General features: G+C 36.5%; 2 protein-coding genes across 3 annotated transcripts in view; both read right to left on the bottom strand.

The window, feature by feature from the left end:
• Positions 1-8,361, bottom strand: part of tpm3 (tropomyosin 3) — a 12,540-nt gene extending 4,179 nt beyond the window's left edge. The window contains exons 1-8 of the mRNA XM_007559027.2: positions 8,134-8,361; positions 7,051-7,176; positions 5,276-5,409; positions 3,629-3,746; positions 3,135-3,205; positions 1,888-1,963; positions 1,159-1,221; positions 929-998 (exon numbers count right to left, since the gene is read on the bottom strand). Coding sequence (XP_007559089.1) covers positions 929-998; positions 1,159-1,221; positions 1,888-1,963; positions 3,135-3,205; positions 3,629-3,746; positions 5,276-5,409; positions 7,051-7,176; positions 8,134-8,247 — 772 coding nt within the window. The 5' untranslated portion in view covers positions 8,248-8,361. The remainder of the gene's footprint in view (positions 1-928; positions 999-1,158; positions 1,222-1,887; positions 1,964-3,134; positions 3,206-3,628; positions 3,747-5,275; positions 5,410-7,050; positions 7,177-8,133) is intronic.
• A 2,359-nt stretch (positions 8,362-10,720) lies between these two features.
• Positions 10,721-21,556, bottom strand: LOC103142798 (transmembrane protein 106B-like). 2 transcript variants are annotated; one of them, XM_007559030.2, is made up of 10 exons: positions 21,329-21,556; positions 21,103-21,224; positions 20,143-20,346; positions 19,883-19,946; positions 16,701-16,860; positions 14,127-14,267; positions 13,997-14,046; positions 13,516-13,569; positions 12,029-13,024; positions 10,721-11,995 (listed from the first exon to the last, which is right to left on the bottom strand). In XM_007559030.2, exons 3-9 carry the CDS (start codon positions 20,336-20,338, stop codon positions 12,892-12,894), a joined length of 798 nt encoding a protein of 265 aa, XP_007559092.1. In that variant the 5' UTR covers positions 20,339-20,346; positions 21,103-21,224; positions 21,329-21,556; the 3' UTR covers positions 10,721-11,995; positions 12,029-12,891. The 2 variants fall into 2 exon arrangements, with proteins under 2 accessions (XP_007559092.1, XP_007559091.1); XM_007559029.2 differs by lacking the exon at positions 21,103-21,224 and having other exon boundaries at positions 21,329-21,555.
• Between the last annotated feature and the right edge of the window lie 893 nt (positions 21,557-22,449).

Raw genomic sequence — 22,449 nt, forward strand, 5'->3', positions numbered from 1 at the left:
AACATTTAATATATGGACTGATTTTCCATAATTTAGCGTATGTATATAATGTACAGTGTTGTTGTTTTTTTGTCACCAACTGTGTTTGTATCGTGTTTTGTGTGCGGAGGAGCGATCAGAAGAGAACAGACTCCAGGGGAGGCAGGCAGTGATCTTGCCTCATGGCAGGGGGCGCTGATGATCCCAGATATTGTGACTGCAGAGTAAGACACAGTGAGCTAGCCATGGAGTTAGCCATACAGTAAACAGTAAATTTCTACACTTAAACAGTTTTCTAAAGTGGATTTTCAATTGAAGCAGGAGATAATAACTAAAGGAAGATCAACACCGGAGCTGAAAGTTTTGCTTCGAGACAGTTTGATGATTCTCAAACGGAGTAGAAAAGACATGCCGAGGATAGACTTGGCTTTGGATGAACAGAAATTTTTGTGCAGAATTAGCGGTGCATGGATTTCATTGATACATAAAGGTAAGACAGCAATAGAATGTTTTTTTTTAATGAAATGTGCGTTTTTTGGGCTACAGTTTGTATGTCTAAATAATTCAGTAAAGTAGAAGCCATTTTAACAAAAAATAGTGAGTAATCTACCACAGCATTATTTATTAATTAAACATTAAGCCTAAAACGTACTACAGCAACCGACTGAATGTTCTGTTCTGTGTGCAAAATTCTTGAATGTTTTTTGGTGTTAAATCCTAAAACATGAAGTGGCATTGTTGTCAGTTGTTGTCGAGTCTGAGTAGCTTAACGAATACAGATCACTTTGCTGTGGATCATAGCACAAAATCAATATCTACATTCTAACTAATTTCACCCCTTGGGTTACCCTATTGTTGAGAAACACTGCAGACTTCATGGTAGATTGGCGCTTTTTCAAGTGATCTTAAATAGTATACACGATGATGAATTTAAGAGACAATTCTCTACCTTCCAGATCATCAATAGTCTTCTCCAGCTTGGCTACAGATCTTTCAGCAAACTCAGCTCTGGTCTCAGCCTGAGGACAGAATGAAAGAAAAATCTGATTACAAAATATCTGAGGTAAATCCTTTGTGAGAGAAACAAAAACCTGAACATGTAATGACAACTTATGAAACGTATTTTGGGTTAAAATCAGAACAAAATTATTTGTTGATGAAAACTGTCTTCATGCTCACCTCTTTCAGCTTGTCAGTTAGGATCTTGATTTCTTCCTCATACTTGTCCTCTTTTTGAGAATACTGTGAAGGGAGAGCAGCACCGTCACCTTGAGCTCTACTTTTCTATTCCTCACCCCTCTAGATCCACCACCGGTATTAGAGTCGAACTGATAGGCACTATAGATTATTTTTCAGACATGAACTCTGATCTTGTCCAGATAGGATACTGGGACAAATCTACTGCAACAGTGGTTCTCAGAGTCAGAAATTACACTATACGACACAAATAAGTGTGGTAAAATAAAAAACATCTTACTGCTAGAAATATTTCAACAATTACAATTATATTTCATGTTGATGCTGTTTGTAATGCTATTATTCCCTCTGTTTAATTACCTCTTGTTAATATTTGCATGTGTAAGCAATAGTTGGAGGTACAGTACAACATAATGTTATAATGACTGTGTGAGCAAAATTTGCCCAATGGGTTCATTGGTAGAAAGATAATCAATTTCAAAAGACAGACAAAGAGATGCATTATGTTGATCAAGGCATATCAAATATCCTAAATTTGGTTTATGTCAGTACATATGAACTAGGGAGCAAGAATCAGAACAACATCAACCAACTACTCGCTCACTGTGAATTCTCCTGAGAATATTCTAGCCATTTGGACTGTATGTGTGCTATTGATGTTCGACTTTGAGTTCACATCTAATGCTTCTGCAGCTGGTGGTGCTGTCCCACCTTCTCAGCTTGTGCCTCCAGAGACTTAAGGTTGTTAGTGACATTCTTCAGTTCCTCCTCCAGCTCTGCACATTTTCTGGTTTTGATGAATAAGGACATAATGTTAGTGGAGGCAAAAGAGAACAGTTTGATCAGTCACATTCAGACTAATATTGTAAAAAGTCCTTTAAGATGTTAACATTTAGTCCCTATGGCAACAAGCTTAGAAAGGACTCTCAACAATACATGCGCTTAGCTGTAGCTTTAGCTTTGCTGACAAAATGGCTTCCAGACATAAGGAAAAAAGAGAACAAACTATCTAAACAAATCAGTGTCAGTGCCAGATATCTGCATTTTATGACAGACAGTGAAGCAGAGGCTATGTATCTTTCAAGTTAATCAGGAAATTGTCTCTCAGGGCAATGCTTTAGTCTGAACAGGATCTTATTCTGAGAATGTCAGAGCTTTGCAGAACTTTACTGCAGTTCAAAGAAAACAAATATTTATGAGGTGAAGACAAGATCTATGAAAAACACATACTACTGTTATAAATATATATAAACCATTTTAATGCACATCACATTGCATGTGATGTGACTCAAACAGACTCAACAAACTCATAAGAAAGACAGAGTCAGTTGTGGGGATGAAGCTGGCTCCACTGGAGGAGGTGCAGCAAGCACCATTATAGAGCCTGCTATAGCTAAAACCAAAGAAGCAATAAAAAACCTCCTCCACAAATGGCTGTGCCATTTCTCTGCATTAAAAGAAGTTAGCTGATCTTATCAGGTATCTGATTTTAATGCCTCCTGCACACCTCCCTTTGGAGGACATGTCCCATTGGAAAGACTGACTCTGAACTAACTGGAGGAGACAATAAGCCTCCTCTGGCCTGGGAATGCTTTGGGATATCCTGGAATATAGTGAAAAACATTGCCAGTAGGAGGAATGTCTGGGTTTCCTAAACCTTTTACCTCCTTTACCTTAGGAGAAAAACAGTTGGAGATTTGGTTATGTGACTGATTTTGACAAGGGAGCAATGCAACCAAAACCATTAGCTGCTCTCTCCATCACCTGATACATTTTCACTGCATGCGATTCTGAATGTCATAAATAAAAGGTCAAGACTACATCAGTCACCGCTGGCTGATCCTGAACATTTTGAAATAAATGAATTACGTGTTAACCAAATATGTGTGTCACCTGGGCCCTGCCTGAACTGCTGCATTAATAGTTATATTTCCTACGTATTATAGTGAGACACTCACGCCTCAGCCAGCTCTGCTCTCTCCTCAGTCCGTTCCAACTCTCCTTCTACGATCACCAGCTTACGAGCCACCTAGAAAAACGCATGTACAGAGTTAGCTTGTTTTACAGGAAACTTTCAAACACATTTCACTCACTCAGTTAAGCACCAAGTCAAACACGCAAAAGGAGTGACTAACCATAGGATGGAAATTTAATTACTTAAATGTCCAAGCAGCTTTGGCCTTTGTTTAGGCCAAACAGAATTACAGACAGTGTTTACACACTGTTATCAGAGCATCCAACAGCTAGTCAGTATGGTCAGTTACGTTGACCAGACACAGGTAATGCTCAATTACCTGAGACTCCAGGTCTCATTATACATGTGAGGATTTTTGAATATTAAAACACCAACATGTCTTTCTGTCAGTTGTCGATTATAATAAAGCACTAATTGAAAGGAAATTCATGGAGTTCAGAAAAACATCCCTCAGTCACACTGCAGTCATAGAATCACCTCCTCGTATTTGCGATCAGCTTCTTCAGCAATGTGTTTCGCTTCCTTCAGCTGGATCTCCTGGAGTTCCATCTTCTCCTCGTCCTTTAGGGCCCTGTTCTCAATCACCTTCATGCCTCTGAGAGAAACAATCAGTCATTTCTTCTTCATTACAAACAATTGTCAATTTTTTTTTATCTCCCTTAAGAACAGTTGTTGGTTCTTCACAGTACTAGCTTATGAGCCAGAGTTCAGGCTGATAGTCAGTTATTTTGCACCTTTCCACATATTTTTCCTGTATGATTTGTGGTGGTTTGAAGTGATTTCTGCACATATCATTTCAAACTTAGTGAATTTCAACCCCAAAAACAAAGCAACTGACAAAGAAAAAATTTTAAGGCAGAAATTAGGAATTCAACGAGAGACAAAATAACATGACCTCTGGACTCTGATCCTATTGACACAGAGTCGATGACTTCATAGTCCAACGATTAGAAAATGCTGCTTTAAATAATCTTATGGTTCCACCTAAATATTTTCTGAATGGACCCATGGTATGTGTTTGTTTTTGAGTTAAGGATGTAAAGTTACAACTTTTATCATTAGCGGGGAAAAAATAGTGTGATAAGAAATTAATTGATAATGTTTTCAAACCTCAAATAACTACTGTCCAGTTTTGCGTTGTGAATTATTTTTGTTTGCTGTTGTTTTTCAATAAGTATTAAAATATTTGTATATTTATTACAACTTCTGTATACAACCTAGATGGACAATTGCATTATTTATTGTAAATGACATGCAGAAGAAAACTGTTTTACAAAGAGTGAGTGTTATCTCTAGAGTAGAGTTTGTGAGGGTCTGGCTGTAAGCACCATTGTCGTTTCATAAATTAATTTTACTGTTACTGCAATAATTACCACAAAATATTATGAAAACACAACTCCATACGGCCCCTCGTTAATGTGAATCCACAGGCTGACTCAACCAAGCACCTACTTAAAATGAAAGAGACTCAGGTTTTACAGCCAGGAGTTTGAATTTAGAGAGATGTGGTCTTCACTGGACCACCCACCAGATCATGAGCAGCAAATCTGCTATGTTTTTGCAGTAGAAAAGTGTGGCCTCTATATATGTTGCTTGTTTTTGTTTCTATCAAACCCTATAGATTTATTTATGACTGAAGAGTTTGGAATGAAGACGTTGAACGTCTTGATGGGTTTAGGAGCTCAGAATGAGGGATTGCTGTAAAGTCAACAACACAACACAAGCAAGCGATTATTAAAATCGCTTGCTTGTGTATACTTAAACAGTGTACTGTTTAAGTATTAGCATACTGTTTAAGTATACTGCTAAGCATACTTAAACAGTATTGCTACATGCTTGTCCCAGAGGAGTGAATGATGCAATCTGCTACGTTTTCTGAGAAACTTTTATACTGCTCTGTATGATTAACTAAGTTTACTCTACTGTCTGAAAACTAGGATCAGCTGGAAAGTTTGTGACTGATTTGAAATGATTTTTTTTTAAGTGACTTGAGATGACATTTGTTGTGAATTGAACTATGGGAACTATGTCTGCCACAGGAATTAAAATACAACTCTTGTATTTTTTGCTAATACATAACCAAAGGGGGAAAAAAAGTTTGTTGCAAGTCCAGTTAGAAGTCACCTCTCGCTCTCATCAGCGGCTTTTTCAGCTTCTTCCAGTTTCTGCAGGGCTGTTGCCAGTCTCTCCTGCGCTCTGTCCAACTCCTCCTCCACAAGCTGGATGCGTCTGTTCAGGGAAGCCACCTCTGCCTCGGCCTGCGTCCAGACAAACATGGTGTGGATTCATTCAAACAAGAAACATGACCAATATCAACTGCAAAAGACTGATGCACCAAAAGTTTTTCTTTCTGACAAGTTTTTAGTTTCGAAACATAGATTTAAAATCTGGATCTCTCTGTGACAAGTGGAGATGTAGCTTCTGTTGTGGCTTTAGTCATACAAAAAAAAATTTAACCAAAAAATATCCAAAGTAAATGGCAAGATATTTGGACAAATTAATTGAGACAATTATTGAAATAAAAATTGCTTGCTTCTATATTTCCTGTGGAAGAACTGTTAGCTTGTTAGCTAAACAGTGTGAACTGTATGTGCTCTGCAGGTATTTGCCTGGGTGACAGCTGTTTCGTCTATATAGAGACACTGACAAATTGTTCAGTAGTGAGTCAGGATTCATTCAGTCACAGAAGAACAGAGTCCTGAAGTAAAAACGTTTTTGTATTTCTTTTCTGGTTTTGATTAAACATAGATAACAGAGTGAAGAAACAAGAATGACCCATTCATCCATCTGTGGCTGAATAGGACTCCATTGAGAGCACATAGTGTCAGACAATTGCTAAGCATACTTTAAGTAACGCAGAAAAATTCTCTGAGATAATAATTATTTTTCTCTTTGAACCAACAGAGCAACACAAAATGAGTATGATAATATTTGCCTTAAAAAAGAGGGTAGTAGTTCCTGAACAGTGACCTGGGAGCCAGGGGGAGAGCCCCAAAAATGGACATGAGCCATTGTCAAGGCTAAGCAGGTGACATCAGAGTCAAAATAGGAGTCTGAATCCTCCCAACAGCTGTGAGCGTTCCATTCAGGGCACCATGAGAATGGAATGTGACAGAGAGAAAAGAAATCAGATGAGCTCAGTTTGCACTGAACACATTCAAGGTTGCACACAGTGAGGTCCTCAAATGCATGTTGACATCAAAACTAAATGAATATAAGATTAGGCAACTGATGATGTTCTGAATCCCCAGGACTATCTGCCTCTTCATAACTCAGAACGTCAGCCTACATCTCACTGAAGCAGTAGAACCAGTTTAGTTTTCCACTCTACACCACACATCCAACATTAAACACAGTTAAAGTTGCTTTATTAGAATAATAAAATACATATTCCTTCTAAAGCAAAAACAGTTGTTACTGTCAGTTTTATGGCATGACAGTAATGTGTTACTGTATATGCCGTGTGTCTGTCAGTTTACAGCTGTTCTTTCTCCAGGCAGAACTCTAAACTGGAAGTCAGGGTAAATGTAACTGCTGCTACAGAACACAGTGTAAATAAGCATTATGCTACTGAAGTCACAAAAACTTAATGATTCCAATTTCAGAGTAATTAATGACTGAAATTAATGAAGATATCTTGTGACGTAGTGCCTTGTCGTACTTTGTGCATTTTCATGTGCTGTCTTGTGTTTTGGATTTGTCTACACAAATCCAAAACACATGGCATATTTGATCTCAGTTAAACTTATTAAACTTAATGAACAAGCAAAAATAATTTTTCTTGAGCTAACTGAAACCAGGTCCATATTCAATTCCTTCTGGTCAAAGAAGAGAAAATGCCCTCTGAACATGTCTGAGTGTGTGTAGCATGGCTTCTCTTTCAGAGGTGTGTCACTCACATCAGCAGCCTTTTTATCAGCAACCTCCAGCTTCTCCTGGGCATCCTTCAGGGCTTCTGAATATTTATCAAGCTCATCTTCCGTCCCCTTCAGCTTCTTTTGCATCTGCAGAAGTTCGTCTTCATGCTGATGGTGTAAAAGACCACAAAAGTTCAGAAGCACTGCAACCATGTATAAAATTATACTGACTTAAACTTTTTAAACTAAAAGAACATTTATTGATTTCTGTTTAGAAATTCCTCTGGTCCTTGTTAGGGAACAAACCTGATTCCACACAATGGCCACTTTAAGAAAGTGTTCTAAATATAATACATATGTATAATATATATTTACAATTAATCTACATTACATTTTTTTAAAGTAAAAAAAAATGTTCTTATTTTCTAGCACTACATTCTGAAATTGTCACTAAACCCATTCTAGCCCAAGTGTTTCTACTTAACCACAAGTTTTAGCCTCTGTTGGAGCCATTTTGTTGTCTGTGAGTCATGTTTAGGTTTTTTACTATTAAATAAAATAAGATTTTTTTTTCCCAGTACGAAGATAAAAACAGACAGTAGCTCAAAAGCATAAATCTGCATTTCTAAAGACAGATTGGTCATCTTCTGAAACTACAGGCAGACCAAGTCCAGGTGAAACTTTCAGGTCTGTTGAGAAAATTTAAAAAGATAGATCCAAATATAGAAGGACTTCAAGTTCAACTTGTAAATTAGACAATCAAAACAATCAATACTCATGTAGACATTTCTATGTAAAACTGTTCAGGGAAACTCACCCAGTCCCATAAAGAGTACCTATTTTACTGTGTATGTGCGTATGTGTGTGTGGACCATTTTTCCAACAAGTATTATGTTGTGGTGAATGACTGACCCAAAGCTCTGGCCCCATAAGAAGCAGTGCTGTTTTTGGTTTAGAAGTTAGGTTTAGGACTAAGGTGTGAACTGGTACTAGTTAAGTTTAGGGTAGGTGTCAGGGTTAGGCTGTAGGAATAAAGGAAAAATGAATGGAAGTCAATACAAGGTCCCTGTGAAGATAGAGAGACTGTGTGTGTGTGTGTGTGTGTGTGTGTGTTCCATGGCAGACCTGTTTGCTCCTCTCCTCGGCTCCTTTCTTGTCTGCCTCAGCTTGCTCAGCCCGGTCCAATGCATTCTCCTTGTCCAACTTCAGCATAAGCATCTTTTTTTTGATGGCTTCCATGTTTGCTGTTGGGGGATGTTTGCAGACTGAACAAAGATAAAGTCAGATTTCTGCAAGGTGTGGACCTGGTGGTCTGGCAAACTAGAGGACAAACCAAACACTAAGAGAACAGCAGCTCATTTATATGACAGACACCGAGACCCTCCCATTACAAGGCCCCTCCACCTACTCATTGGGCTATAACGAGAGACAACAGTTGGGAGTCTACAGTTGTCTCTCTGTCTGATGGGTCAGTCAGGAGCAGTTCACTAAGTTTGGGTGTAAACCATGTATGGCTAAAATTAGGCTAAAAATCACACAAAAAAATTAGGTTAGAACATTCACATTCAAAATACAATTCATTTATTATTTACATGACCTCTGAAAAGAACCCACATATGGAACATTTTCCCACATTACAACCAAAATTCTATTTTATTGTAATTTTATATAATGATAGAACAACACAAAGTAGACTATTACTGTGAGGTCCAAGAAAAATGGTGCATAGTCTTATTTTCTTCTGAATAAACACCTAATAACCATGGCAGGAAGTAGTTTTTACTTAGCTGGATGGCCATATCTTGGCAGGTCCATCATCTTTCCATATTCACCCTCTCAGCTCTGTGACACGTTCAAAGCTTGGATAATATTTTAGAACCCAATTCTGTACTTTGTCGATGCTTTCTCTCTGGTCTGTCTGCTGTGTTCAGTGATCTTTGTGGTGCTGTAGGGTGGATTACTGCCCACTGATGCTGCCCATGCAACCTGATTGACCCTGAGAGGACGCAGAAATGATCTGTAGAAATTTCCCTCAAACTGCTGTACCAAGTTTCTAGAGATATTTTCAAGAAGATGTCAGGCTGTGACAGCTGTCAAAGGTGCGTCAGCAAAATCCTGAGTGAAGGTTATCTTTTTCATAGATAAAGAAGGCAACAGTCTCTACAAGATGAATTTAATTAGGAAAAACAAAACCATCTTGAAATAAAAACCTGTTATTAGCTTGTCTCCAGTAGTTTGCTTTGTTTTCCTTCTGAACACCAGAAGGTGGAGCGGTGATGACTGAACAGCAGCAGTAAACATGTCATCTGTCGCCTCACTCCCATCACTTCCCTTCTAATTAAGCACACGACTCCTTCTCCCCTATTAACTTATGAAGATGCCATTATAATTCATGAATCTTAACTTAAATCTAAGGATCATTTGAAAAAGAAACTTATTTCAGATGACATTTAAAGCTAAATGAGACAGGTTGTGAGCTACATCAAACACAATAAAAACTGAAGCTCTTATGGTTGCTATGCCTGCCCAGTAACAGTACTCCAACACCTGACCTGTAACGACTATTACTGGATCTCTCTAAGGGATGGATTAGTAACAAGACCACCAGGGTGGATTCGTCACTTGCTCCCTGTTGGTCCAGCTCGGATTATTAATAAACAACTTTTGGCTGACATTGCCAGGGGGATTATAATTATACTGTATGTCTGCTACAATTACCTGTCAAACGAATTTGAATGTAGGGAAACAAGATCTAAGTAATCACATCAACAATAATTGTGTATGAAGTTTTAAACCATAACAGATCTGGACTATCTATCCATACTGAGGCAGAACAGGCGTTTAACGTTTCACCACTGTGCTGTGAAATGCAAAGAAAGGAGGTGGTCTGGGTCGTATGAGATCATGCTTGATTGTCCAAATTCTTCTTTGTTCAAACTTCAGTTCACTGTGAGGTATGAGAGTTGAATTAGACATCAGTCAAGTTTAAAAGCTTAAAGGACATCCATTTCTGCATGTTACCTGCTAACAGTGCTACATAATCTGTCTAATTAATTCTTCTGGATTGCAGTTAAGAGAAGCATGCAGATGTTTTACCTTCCATATAAATCTGCTTTACATATACTGCATGTGCAGCAGGATCAGGGCTAGTCATCATTTAATAGAAATCTATAGAAAGTTTACACTTTTACAAAAATCTTTTTTTCAGTCTTTTGTTGCAAACTGGTCAGCGAAAATCACTTAAGTGTAGTCCTGTGATAAGACTTTTAAAGAGACCAGCTGTAAGCACTATAAATACAGAGTGCTAAAAAAGATGAGCAGAAAACTGCTTGAAATGCTTTGCTGTGCTACCATTTGTTTCCTCTAAAGGAAAGCAAATAACCTGTGTTACTTTCCACTAAGTGGCCTCACATGGAGGAAAACTGCAGTTGCTGTCAAAGAATTTTAGGACAACAGAAGTTTAATTAGTTTCTCTTACATATAATCTCATAAGTTGTTTGAGAATTCTGAAAAATAGTTTTTCTGCAGAATAAAAATTGTGTGCCATCATAAGCTTTGAGAACTAAAATGTTTATCAGCATAACATTGAACCATGTAAAAATTTATCATATAACCACAACCCCCCCCTATATTTCTGTCATAACTACAATTATTATAATCCTCCCCTTGCTTTTTGCTGAAACAAAGAAACAATAAATGCAACATAAGTGTGCAGGTTTCATAATTTTATTAAATACTTTAAACCTAAATGTAATGTAGTGCAAACAAGATCTGGACTAGTCAAAAACAACAGGTTAGGAGATTTATTAAAAGAAACGTTTTTGCTTGACTTAAACAATTGCTCTATTATTAACCCAAAACAGTGTTTAATAAAGACGCCTGGCAGAATTTAGAGAGAATTTAGAGAATTTTAAACAAATATTGAACAAGACATGAACCTGCAAATCTGTTTCATTTAAAACAGCATGTAAGGAGATTAAGAATGACAATCACTGTTTTAATATTTCAAAAATATAAAATAAATGATAAAATTACATCATAATCATGCAAAAAGTAAGGAATCCATAACATACTTCCTTAAATAGCTTAAAACACAAAAGGGAATAATGATGAGTTATGTTCACATGTCATAAAAACAACAAAATTTAAATTCACAGGACATTCCAATATTAACAGCAGGTCAGACAGGGTCAAATGTGTTAAAACTATAAATTAACTTTTTAAGCTAGATGTTCATGTCTGTGAGCTCTCTGACAGTGAATGATTTCATAAAGTCTCGTTTAAACATAAACACTCGCACTTTCAGAGGTGAGTGGTGAGCGTCCCGTGAGAATGATACATCTTTGTAAACAAAGAATTAAGTGTGCCATGTGCATTTACATGCTTATTAAAAATTCAATAGACATGAAATGGAAAAGCTCTCTATCAGATAAAACAGATCATTTATCTCTACCAGATAAATTAAATCTCCCCGTTAGTTCCTCTGTATCCAGTTCAGTGGACTTAGCTCATCTTACATGGCCGGTCTAAGGTTGTATGAGGCCTTGAGCAGAATTTGACTTAAGGACCCCTCTTCCTGCTACAAACATCAGCGCCACTAACGGCATTTCAACATAGATATATTAAATAAATTAAAAACAGTTATAATTGTAATTTACTAAGCTGTATTTGTGAACAAACAGAGCTCAAACTCCCAGATTAAACTCACAGCATCAGATTGTAGCTGTGGTAACATAAACAATGAAGATTGTTCTTTGAACTTTTACAAAGTAAACTTTCCAGCTCCTTAAAATCTTAAATTTAAATAATTTAAAATCTTGAAACTTTTCTATGCTGAAGCCATTAAAACAAATTTAACAGCATTGTCATTCTGAATAAACAAATGTATTGTATTTTTGTATTTCTTTGGTTTGTTTGTAAGACTCTATAGCTGTGGGTCTAAGCATTGTGGGCAATGTCTTCCAGTAACTATAAGTTCTTATAGTTACTGGATGGGGTAAATGCAACCCCATCCATTTACAATGATGGGGTTGTAAATGGAATCTACCGTTTCTGCAGTGCAAAGAGAACAAATGTAGTCTCCTTTCTGCATGACACAGTGACTAAGAACAGAAAAATACTCCCACACTCAACCACTGGCCATCCAAACACTCAGAACCTAATCATACACATCAGAGCTAATGATCTGGCCAAACAGAAATCAGAAATTCAGAAACATGAATTATCATAATTGAAAAACTGAAAGCAAATGTGCTTATCAGTGGACCAATACTGGAAGCTGGACCTGGAGATGAGATCTACAGCAGACTCAAGGATAACTTATTAAAGCAACTTATTAATGGTTCTTTTGAACCATACTAAATTAAACATTGCACTCATCAAAATGGCATGTTTGTTACTGGTTTTCTCAATTGTTGACTATACAGTGTTTTTTTATGACTGTATTTTTATGATGTAAATCACTTTGAACTGCCTTGTTGCTGAAATGTGCTGTACAGATAAACTTGATTTATTATTTGTAGAGCACATTGTAATATATTTTGGTGCAAAGCAGTTCAGTGATATATAAACCAACAACAGTAGTTCAAGTCTATTCTCTTAGCTTCAGGGAGCCAATTTAACTGGGTGATGTTCTCCATCTTCCCATTTAAAAAGGTTTACTTATAAGAAAACAAATATTATTAGTAAGGTTGATTTTAGTAATTGTTCATAATTCTTTTATATAAGCTAGAAACAGTTTTTCATATTACAATTAAACTTTCTCTTCACTTACAAATATTTATTTGTCATTAATTTTACACTTTTGTGATTGAATACAGCAACTTTTGAACATTTACAAAATCAAAACCTAAACCATGATGGTGGTAGCCTGAATGAGAGCCATTACTCAGCAGGGTTGCCAATCGGTCGGGTGTTCCCTCTGATGGCGGTGGTGTTCCCCCCACAGTCCACGTACTGATACATCTCCTCAGAAATCTGCTCTGAGTGGCCAAAGTATGTTGCTGTGATGGTCACGCTGAATAAGTGGAGAGGAATGTGGTAAAGCCAAACACACACTACAAACAGTGACCACAGACACACACTGGCCACTTTATGAAGCAAACTTGCTCAAAACTCTGCTGACACACAGGAGCCAATCACAGGACACCATCACAATGGATTTGGACAACTAGAGAGGTCGAATGTGTTACTGTTGCCAGATGTGAGCATTTCAAAAACTGCTGGTAAGGTTTTTACACACAAGTACCCCAGGTTTACAGCAAACACCCAAAGTGAATAACTGGTCAAAGAAATGCCTTGTTGGTGTGAGAGGTCAGAAAAACAGGCAGACTGCTCCTAGATTATGGAAAAAGAACAGCAGCTCAAACAACTTTGATTCTATGCTACGAAGATTTATAATAGTTCCAAAAGGAAAGAGATTCCAACCCAGGACAAGCAATACCTAATAAAGTGGCCAGCACATGTCAATTTAGAATTACATGTGAACAAGTGACACGGTCAACTTACTGAGTCATGACAACAATGTTGTGTACCTTGATGGTTTCCAGGGTGCAGTATTCACTAGAAAACATTAAATATGTTTGAAAATGGATCCCAGGTAAAGCAGTTTAATCAGAAACATTTAGTTGTTTTCAGGATAAAACACTTAAATATAAAGGTGATAGTTTCTTAGGGTTCAATATGGTCCCATTAAACCAAAGATGACTATGTGTTGTGGCAAACTACATTTCAAGGCAGGAATTAACTAGTAAGTATTTCAAAAGATACTAAAATGATACATTTCTCAACATTCCAGTGAGCTGCCAAAGAAGAGCAGCTATTCAAGAAGTTCAGAGACTCTCCTGCAGTCAACTGTGGACAAAGTTTAAGCCACTTCCTAAAAACTAACTAAAGTGACATAAAATCCTAATACTGACACTATTGCTCCACTACATCTCTGGAGGTTAATTTCTGTGACATAGCATGAAATAAAAAAATTAACACTTACTACATGTAGTTTAACTCATCTCCAATGACAGTGGGGACCATATAATCAATCTGAAAACATAAACAGACAGGTTGTTCCAATGGGTCTATGGAAGAAGTGAATGTGCAGACAGAGGAGGAAGACGTTGTACCTGTTTCATGTTCAGAGGATTTATAGTGATGACGTTACTGATGCGAGAGTTACCAATGACCGTCCTGGCAAACTGCACCTGTGCTGTGATGTTGGCCACTTCCACTGAATAATAATTATTGTTGGTGATGTTCAGAGTGTTCTGTGAGGACGACCAGCAAGAGGAGAGATGCATCAGTGCTATTTTTAGTTTACTGCTCTTATTTAAAGGGCCAGTATTATGTTCCAGGCACACAGTGCCATTTTACAGCACAATCGAGTAACTATCATTATCTTCAATCAAACATGACAAAAGAAATTTGACTTCACTATTTAACGCCTTGAAATTCGGCCTCTGTCTCTTTAAGAAGCTCAGGCTATGAAACCCCACCTTCAGGAAGTCATCACAACAGCATTTCTCTACCAAGCTTTTAACACCGTTCTTAAGAGTGTTTCACTGAAAAGTAGATCCTATAATGAGTTCTCAACCTAATTTCCTGCAGATTCTGGTCATTCAGAAGTTAAAAATCTATGTTGCTTGCTTTACTCGGCAGGAAATCATCAGCTAAAAGGCTGTTGAAAGGTTTTTAATTTTTTCTCTCCTTACATTTGTCACTTGATTTCTCATCTGCACATTTTTATGTCTACAATGACTAAAATAATCTAAAATACAAAGTCAGACAGTAAATAAGAAAAGCAACACAAATACAGATGAAAGAGACATGAAGAATTTGAAAATAAAAGTGGAAGCTTGTGAAGACAGCTTGTACTTGTCAAATAAATTACTGTCAGTCTTTGTATTGTATTAAAACAGTGTTCAAAGTTTGAATAGGGAATTTCTTAAAGAGAACTTTACTTGAAGGACACAAGTTGTTTATTCAGGATAAAGTGAACGACTTCAGGTCATTAGAGAATTTTGATCAGAGTGTTAAAGGATCAATCTCATCAAGGCCTGTCATTACGCAATAAATCAATTAATCACATGATAAATTAAAACATAGTCAATAATTTCCATTTGCACAACTTATTGTTTTTCTCTTTTCTCTCTTTCTACCAAAAACTGGATTACAAAAGTCTTCAGTGTAGTGCTTTGGTCTCAGGTAGGTCTTTTCTGAAGAACAGTTTTGTTTATAGAGTCCATAATTCATTTGTTGTTTCTGTTGTTTGGTTTATTTTGGATATTTAAATGTCTTCCAGTTCCAGTTTTAAATGTTCATTAGAAAATGTATTGATCTTTGAGAATGCGTTATTGCATTGTTATGCCAATACTTGAAAATGGTTTCAAAACAAAAATTTAATCATTTATCGCAAATAACTGACAATTACCATTTATCATCCAGCACAATTTGTTATGATGGAAGGCTTAGTGTTATGTATTTTTCAGGTACACAAAGCCATTTTAGAGCACAATCAAATAACTATGTTAACTTAAGCTGTAAAAATGCTCTATATGTCAAACATAACTCTTGACTTCACATTTTGATGCCTTGAAATTGGTCTCTGTCTCTTTAAATAGCTTCCGCTCAACACAACAATGTTTGTCCATGATTCTGTTAGGAGCGCTGGGCTGAGAAGTAGTTCATATGATGAGCTCAGCAGACTCAGTTCCACCAGATGTTGGTAAAATTCTCTCATTATTCTGGCATTTAGGAAACTGAAAAAATTTGACCTAAAACAGGAAAAGTTTATTTTGATTTCACGTCAGACATTGTGAAAAAATACATATGTGTGTTTTTAATATATATTCTTTTAAATCCAACATGTAGATCTCTAAGATAACATGAGATCTACATGTCTCATATAGATGTACATGTTGTGTACATCTATATGAGACATGTCTCATGTAGAAGCCTCTAAGGACACTTCTGGACACTTTAACCTTTGCTTAGTTCCACTATTCAGTCTTCATACAAAAAAATAATATTGTAATATTGTTTACATTACTAAATTGTCTTGAAAAATTATTCTAAAATCTGAACTTTTTCACCTAAGGTCTACAAACGTAAATGTATTTTTTGGGGCGAGGGGAGGGATTTGATTGGCATTTGTGTCACTGTATTGTATACCTCTTTCACTCGGATATTCTTACTTACATAAGTCATATTACTTATTGATATTCTGCATATGTAATATAAATATTTAGTTACGCTAAACCTCTGTGCATGTAGGACACCAGTGTAGAAAGCCCAGATAACAGGAATAATGATGCTAATGATTATTCAAGTTTTGTAACAATGAACCATGCTGTTCCTCCTTGTGGTGGAACTCCCATGACTATCAATCAAATGCACAGAAAAGTAAACTTGAGCCTACCTACAGATGTGCCACAACTAACTGGATCAGTAAGTATAAAAATGTTAAATACATTTGATAAATAACAGTAGCAGGAGGATTCTGCTGTTGTTACAATTGGAAGTTTATTCTGATTTGTAGCTTTTGACAGATCTGTTCCCCTGTTTGTGCTAAGGAAAACAGTAGTCAACTGATATTAGAGCAGCTTTGTATGTCTTAGGCACAATTAAATAAAATAAAGCAAAGCATCCCAATACTGCTACTATAAAAGAATAGGAAGGGGAGAGGAGCACTCGAAACTCACCGTGATGTTGAGATAGACAATGTGCTGATCCAGGTCATAGCTGACATAAACAGACTTGACTCCCACATTGGATACATCAATGGACCGAGGGAAGAGGAAGAAAACAGCCAGACTGGACAGCAACAGGCAGAGCACCACTGATGCGCTTACATACAACTTCCTGACAAGGATCAGGAAAATGATTAGAAAAAGTTGGAAAATTTACATCAGCACTATATTTGTGTGTTTAAGTATTGTCAATAATGTCTCCCAATAACATATAATTACCTAGTAATAAAAACAGGGAAGGTTACCCAGCGCTGCTATCACAGAACTTAGCTAGTTTTCTGGGGGAAGCCCTACGATCCATACACCTGCAGTTCCTCCATGATGTCTATAAACCTTTGGTTCAAACCTTTTAGACAAATGATGCTTTTTTTTCTTTTTGGTGAGGTGAGGAGCTTTAATTGGGGTGAAACAAAACAATGATCCGATTGCAAACCTCCTGTATATCTCTGCAAGCAAAATGATATTCGACCATCAGCTGAATTGTATCAAGCAAGGATTGGATTACCTCAATGACCCTAATCTTCTGTAAATGTTTTTGTCAAAACTGATATTATGAAAGGTTTTAACTTAAAAGTTAACTTTTCTGTAGAATTCAAGTAAATTTTTCAGTCCGGACCCTCAAGCATGAAAGAGTTTGCAGCTTATTGAACGCTCACAGGGTGAAGAAATTCTGAAACTTGCGGCGCACAAAACATGCACATGTAAAAATAGTGTGCAAATTTGGTACATTATACAATATATATATATTGATAAATCCGGATTTAGAATAATCATGGAAATGGCCCCGGCTTTTAGTTTCCTGTACTACTACTAATAATGACACATTTTATTTAAAAGACATCTATTAGGGCACAATGGGGCAACTTACAAAAAAAGGAAGAAAAAAAAAAGAGGAAGACAAAAAATTAAATAAGAAAATAAAAAAGAAAAGTTAGAGAGCAAAATCATCAAAGTGAAAGTGGTTGTTTAAACAGAGTTTTCAGGCAGGGTTTAAAAAGAGGCCGCTTGGAGTGAGTGGGGAAATCAACATGCTGTTGAAGCCGATACTGCAGTATGAAAGAATCATGTGTTGCATCAGGCCAACGTGCTATGACTTTTATTAGGACCATTTTTGCATCGCATAAGTTGGACATTTACAGAATGGAGATCATTTCTATTCACAAAGATCAATCATTTACAGACACACCCTGTATTACTGCAGCTGACAGCTCTGATCACATCAGGAAATCAGCTCAAAGCGTCAGTTTGTAATTTAGGGCACGTCTAAATGGAGACGAGATTAAGTGTATCTGCAAATGTATTTTGTTTTGTTTCGGCTGTGTGTCTACACGGATCTGGTATTTTGGGAGACCAGAAACCATCAATTTTGGAAGACAGGTATCAGAGTAGAAAAATGTCAACATGTGGTTTCAGGTTTGAGTGCCCCAGATGTGTCTTCAAAAAAAGTCTAAGAATACTTGGGTGATTTTTTTTTTTTTTTTTGCAGCAACATTTTGGCTTCAGAACTTTTGAAAAAAAATAAAAATAAATAAATAAATAAAAAAAAGTATTAATGTTTTAAGTTTTAAATATTGTGTTACAACACTAACATGTTTAACAAGAAATTAATAATGGGCAAGTTCAGGATTGGATAAATTAATAATTACAGGTGTTTTTTTTCACCATTGTCTCTGAATATGTTTCACCCCGTTATGAACATTTACATATAGACCACAAATAGTTAAACATGTAAATTTTCAAAAATAATGAATTTTTCTTAAAGAGTGTGTCCCTTTCACTATATAATATGTTTCATTCTTGAAATTGTAACACATCATTTAGTTAAGAATCATTTATGTCTCTATTGTAAAACAAAAAAAAGTTGTTTTTTTTACTCATTATTACTGACAGCATTGAAAATATTGGTAATTTTAAAAACTTCTACCAATATTTGCATTTATTGGTCTTCAATTCCCAACATGGCACAGAAAAATTTACAGTACTTAATGTTTCTGTAACAATATTTAATAAAAACATGTGTGGAATGGAACATCACACCCCGTTATTGTCCCATAACAGAGTGGAAAATCAATGTCTTCGATTCTAAAATCTGACGATTTTCATCATTGGTTGCAGGATTGCCTCTTTCAAGTCAAAGTATAGGCACAGTATTTGTCCTGGCTCTATTTGGGAAAACATGTGATATCCCTGTAGTGGATTTTCCCATGACAGGTACTCATTGTTCCCCTCACAGGAGTCAATGGGGGTACCAAGTGAAATGAAAACAGACAAATGGCAAAGACATCTGATAATGCCTCAGACTACTCTGCAACTCTATTCCATCATCTGAAATTTTTTATTTTACTTAAAATGATTACTTTTCACCCTAATTTTCACCCTGTTTGGTTCATGAACATAGGGTGGAACTTTTCTAATTAATCTACCTGTAGCTCTTTATGTGGTCAACATTTAGCTAGTTAACCTTCAACAGAATAACAAACCTTTAATGACTAAATCTAATATAATGTTTTTTAAATTCTACTGAATAAACATTTTCCACAATCTAGCCTAACAAGGTGGAACTTTAAGTTTCACTCATACAGGTTTAACATAGAAAAAGTACAGAGATAGTGACAGTTGAAGCTTACTTTGTTTTCCATGGTTGAATTCACTTCAAAACCAATTGATGTCACTTCCTTTAAATGGTTTTTATGGAATTTTAGATTTTTTGAAGGCAAAAAGTTAACATCCTAACAGGGTGGAAAGTACTGGGACATGTATAATATGAAGAAAATATCAAATAAGAAAAATAGTTTCAGTAGATTCAATTGCATATTAAAATAAGGTTTGTCCAGTCAATCAACTCATTCAAGAAAAACATAAAAAAATATATATTTTATAGCTTAAACTTCATGAGGAAGTCTATTACATTGCACTGGGGACACAATGAAATTGAACATGTCGGTCACCAAAAAGGTGTGAAAAGAACAAAATAATATTTAAAAGGCATTTCATTTATATTTGAATAATGGCAAACATCTAAATGTATAACTAAAATACTTTGTTATAAATATTTGGCACATTTTACAAAAAAGAATTGTAAGCAAAACATGGGGACATGGAATGTTGGGGCAAAAAAAGAATCACCCACTTACGTCCTTCTTGGCCGCAGTCTTTGGTCACTGTATGGAATCAATGCAACAAGTTGATTCTCCTGTCCTGGAAAACAGGACGCAAACTGTGATGTTGGACTTGTCATTGCTGTTGGCTTTAAGTTGGCTCCAATCACAACTTGATTTGATTCATCATCTTGCTTTTTTCAATATAAACTGATGTAGTCAAACACTGAAAAAGCTTCATTATCTTGCCAAGAACAGCTTACACATGGGGTGCAATATATGAAGTACATGGTCACCTCTGGGGATTCTCCCGGTGCCCTGACATGTTGGACACGTCACACTGTCTCTTCCTGTGAATTCCACGTAAGGAAACTGGGAGACGTCAGCCACACTGCCATTCTCTGTCATTCCATCTTCCACAGGAGAAGCCAAGCTGTCCTCTTTATCAATGAGGGTTGTTTCCTTAGAGGTGCAGGAAACTGAAATCCCCATAGTCACAACTGGGGAGAAACAGATCAACAAGGAATCTGTATATTAGAAGTATACCTGTAATTTCTAATTGAGGAACAAATGAATGAATATGGACTGGCGACCTGTCTAGGGTGACCCCGTCTCTGGACAGTTGACCTGCTGGACATACCACCAGCACCCCTCACAATCTCACTAAGGATAATGGTGCTAGAAAATGGATGGACAGATGGATGGGTGGATGGATGGATATCCTGTTCAATTACAATGTCTTCCCTGAGCGTCAAGGTTTCAATTGTTAAGATTAGTATCAGTTGTGAATATAAAAGTGATAGTTTATCCAAGTGGTCAAATACAATACTCAGGATATAATTTATATCATATAAAAGGTACAAAAACTGAAATATTATTGCCAGTCAAATTTTGCATTCAAACAGCTAATGGTACTGTGTTTTGCAGAAGTATGATCTGGACAATGGGTAAATAAAACAGGTTCAGACATCACTTACAGTTTATAATTTTTGTGTTTTGTTGCTGTTGTTCTCTGTTTCTAACCTTAGCTAAAACAGTTAGTTTTAGTTTACCAGCACTAGTTAACTACTAACTAGTGGCTAGTGGTAGGCTAATATTTATGTTTCAACTATTGAATGGCTTTTGTTGATTACAAAACCCTCAACTATTTTTCCCGACCGACATGCATTAGTTCGACAAACATTCCTTTAGTCGAAGAAAATAAAAATAGTGACCAAAGAGTGACTTAAAAAAAAAAAACAGTATCATTGGCTTACCTTTTAAACATTAAAAAACCCGACGTTAAAAGGCGCTTAACTGTGAACTGGCAACTTCGCATAAACTTCAACTAACAAAGCAGATTGTTAGCCAAGCTGTTGGCCGCAGAGCACACAGATACCTGAAAACATTATGAAACCATTACCTAACCAGCTTTACCAACAAGTTCACCGACAACAAATTAGTCACTGTCGCGCCCAAGTGTATTTGAAAGGACAAGCTTACCTGAACAGAGCTACTCGTATCAGCATAACCTTTAATAAAGCAGACATAAGATACCAAAACTTTTGGAGTCTTGTGCGAGACTCCAAAAGTTTCAGGATAAACGCTTTTGTTTACTTCTTCCTCATAGGTCAGGCGGGATGAACCAAACTATGGCGTATTGCTGCCCCCTTCAGTACACGCAGAAACGTTGCAATCAGATCTTTACATAGCTCTATTTATGAATACTTATGAAAATATTGTATCTCAGTAACTCAGCTCACAGGTTAAACACGTCATACAAATTAAGTCCCCACAAAGTGTTTTAATAATTTTATTTATTAATGATTCTTTAGGTTTTAAAGAATAATCAGTCATAAGAAACAATTAGACATAATAAACTAAAATCATCATTAGAATCATCAAATAACTGACTAAAGTAAAACTGAACAAGGCTGATCTAATCAAAGAAAGAGAGTGAGGAACACAATATAATAATGAAGCTAGAATCAATAAATCAAACTCCAAAACAACTAAAATAAAATAAAAAAATAAAAAAAGGACCTGACAAAACCAAAGCAAATGATCTTAATACAAGAAGATCAAACTTGTCTTTTGAGCTTACACTGGCTTCTTTTTCATTCTGGTTCAATGTGTTTCTCAGTCCGCCAATCTTTGAATGTGTGTCTAGACCTCAGGGAAAAGGTGTTCCCTTTTCTTTACTTTTAACAGGAGAAGCACTTCCAGAACACTAGGTAGTAGTGATGGGCCCGGCAACACTGATGCGTCCGTGCATGTGTCAAGCCCATATAGACCATGGGCTTGACACTTTTTTTTCATGCCCTCTGGATGAAAAAACAAACAAACAAACATGAACGCTGTATGCGCTCGGTTTTTACCTTAGAATGGCCAACTCTCTGTTATTCATCTGTCAATTTGATACAATAGAGGCTTCCGCACTTTCCATATCTGTGTCCTCTGTCACTTTTGTCAGCAGTTAAAACTGTTTAATCCGTTGATAACATGTGGTAACCTGTTTTTCCGAGCCACTTTTAAACGCAACATGAGCGCTATGACACTCGCGCTGGGTTTACACCTGTGCGGCAGTGAAGGAGACCTGCTACTGCTGTACAACGCTACGCAGG

The sequence above is a fragment of the Poecilia formosa genome, unplaced genomic scaffold, assembly GCF_000485575.1.
Source record: "Poecilia formosa unplaced genomic scaffold, Poecilia_formosa-5.1.2 Scaffold101, whole genome shotgun sequence".
Taxonomy (NCBI): Eukaryota; Metazoa; Chordata; class Actinopteri; order Cyprinodontiformes; family Poeciliidae; genus Poecilia; species Poecilia formosa.

Coding starts and splice junctions, on each gene's coding strand:
- LOC103142798 (XM_007559030.2), bottom strand. CDS start 20,338: ATGGGGATTTCAGTTTCCTGCACCTCTAAGGAAACAACCCTCATTGAT. Junction 19,947..20,142: donor CACCGGGAGAATCCCCAGAG/GTGACCATGTAC, acceptor CCTGTTTTCCAG/GACAGGAGAATCAACTTGTT. Junction 16,861..19,882: donor AGACTGCGGCCAAGAAGGAC/GTAAGTGGGTGA, acceptor GATCCTTGTCAG/GAAGTTGTATGTAAGCGCAT.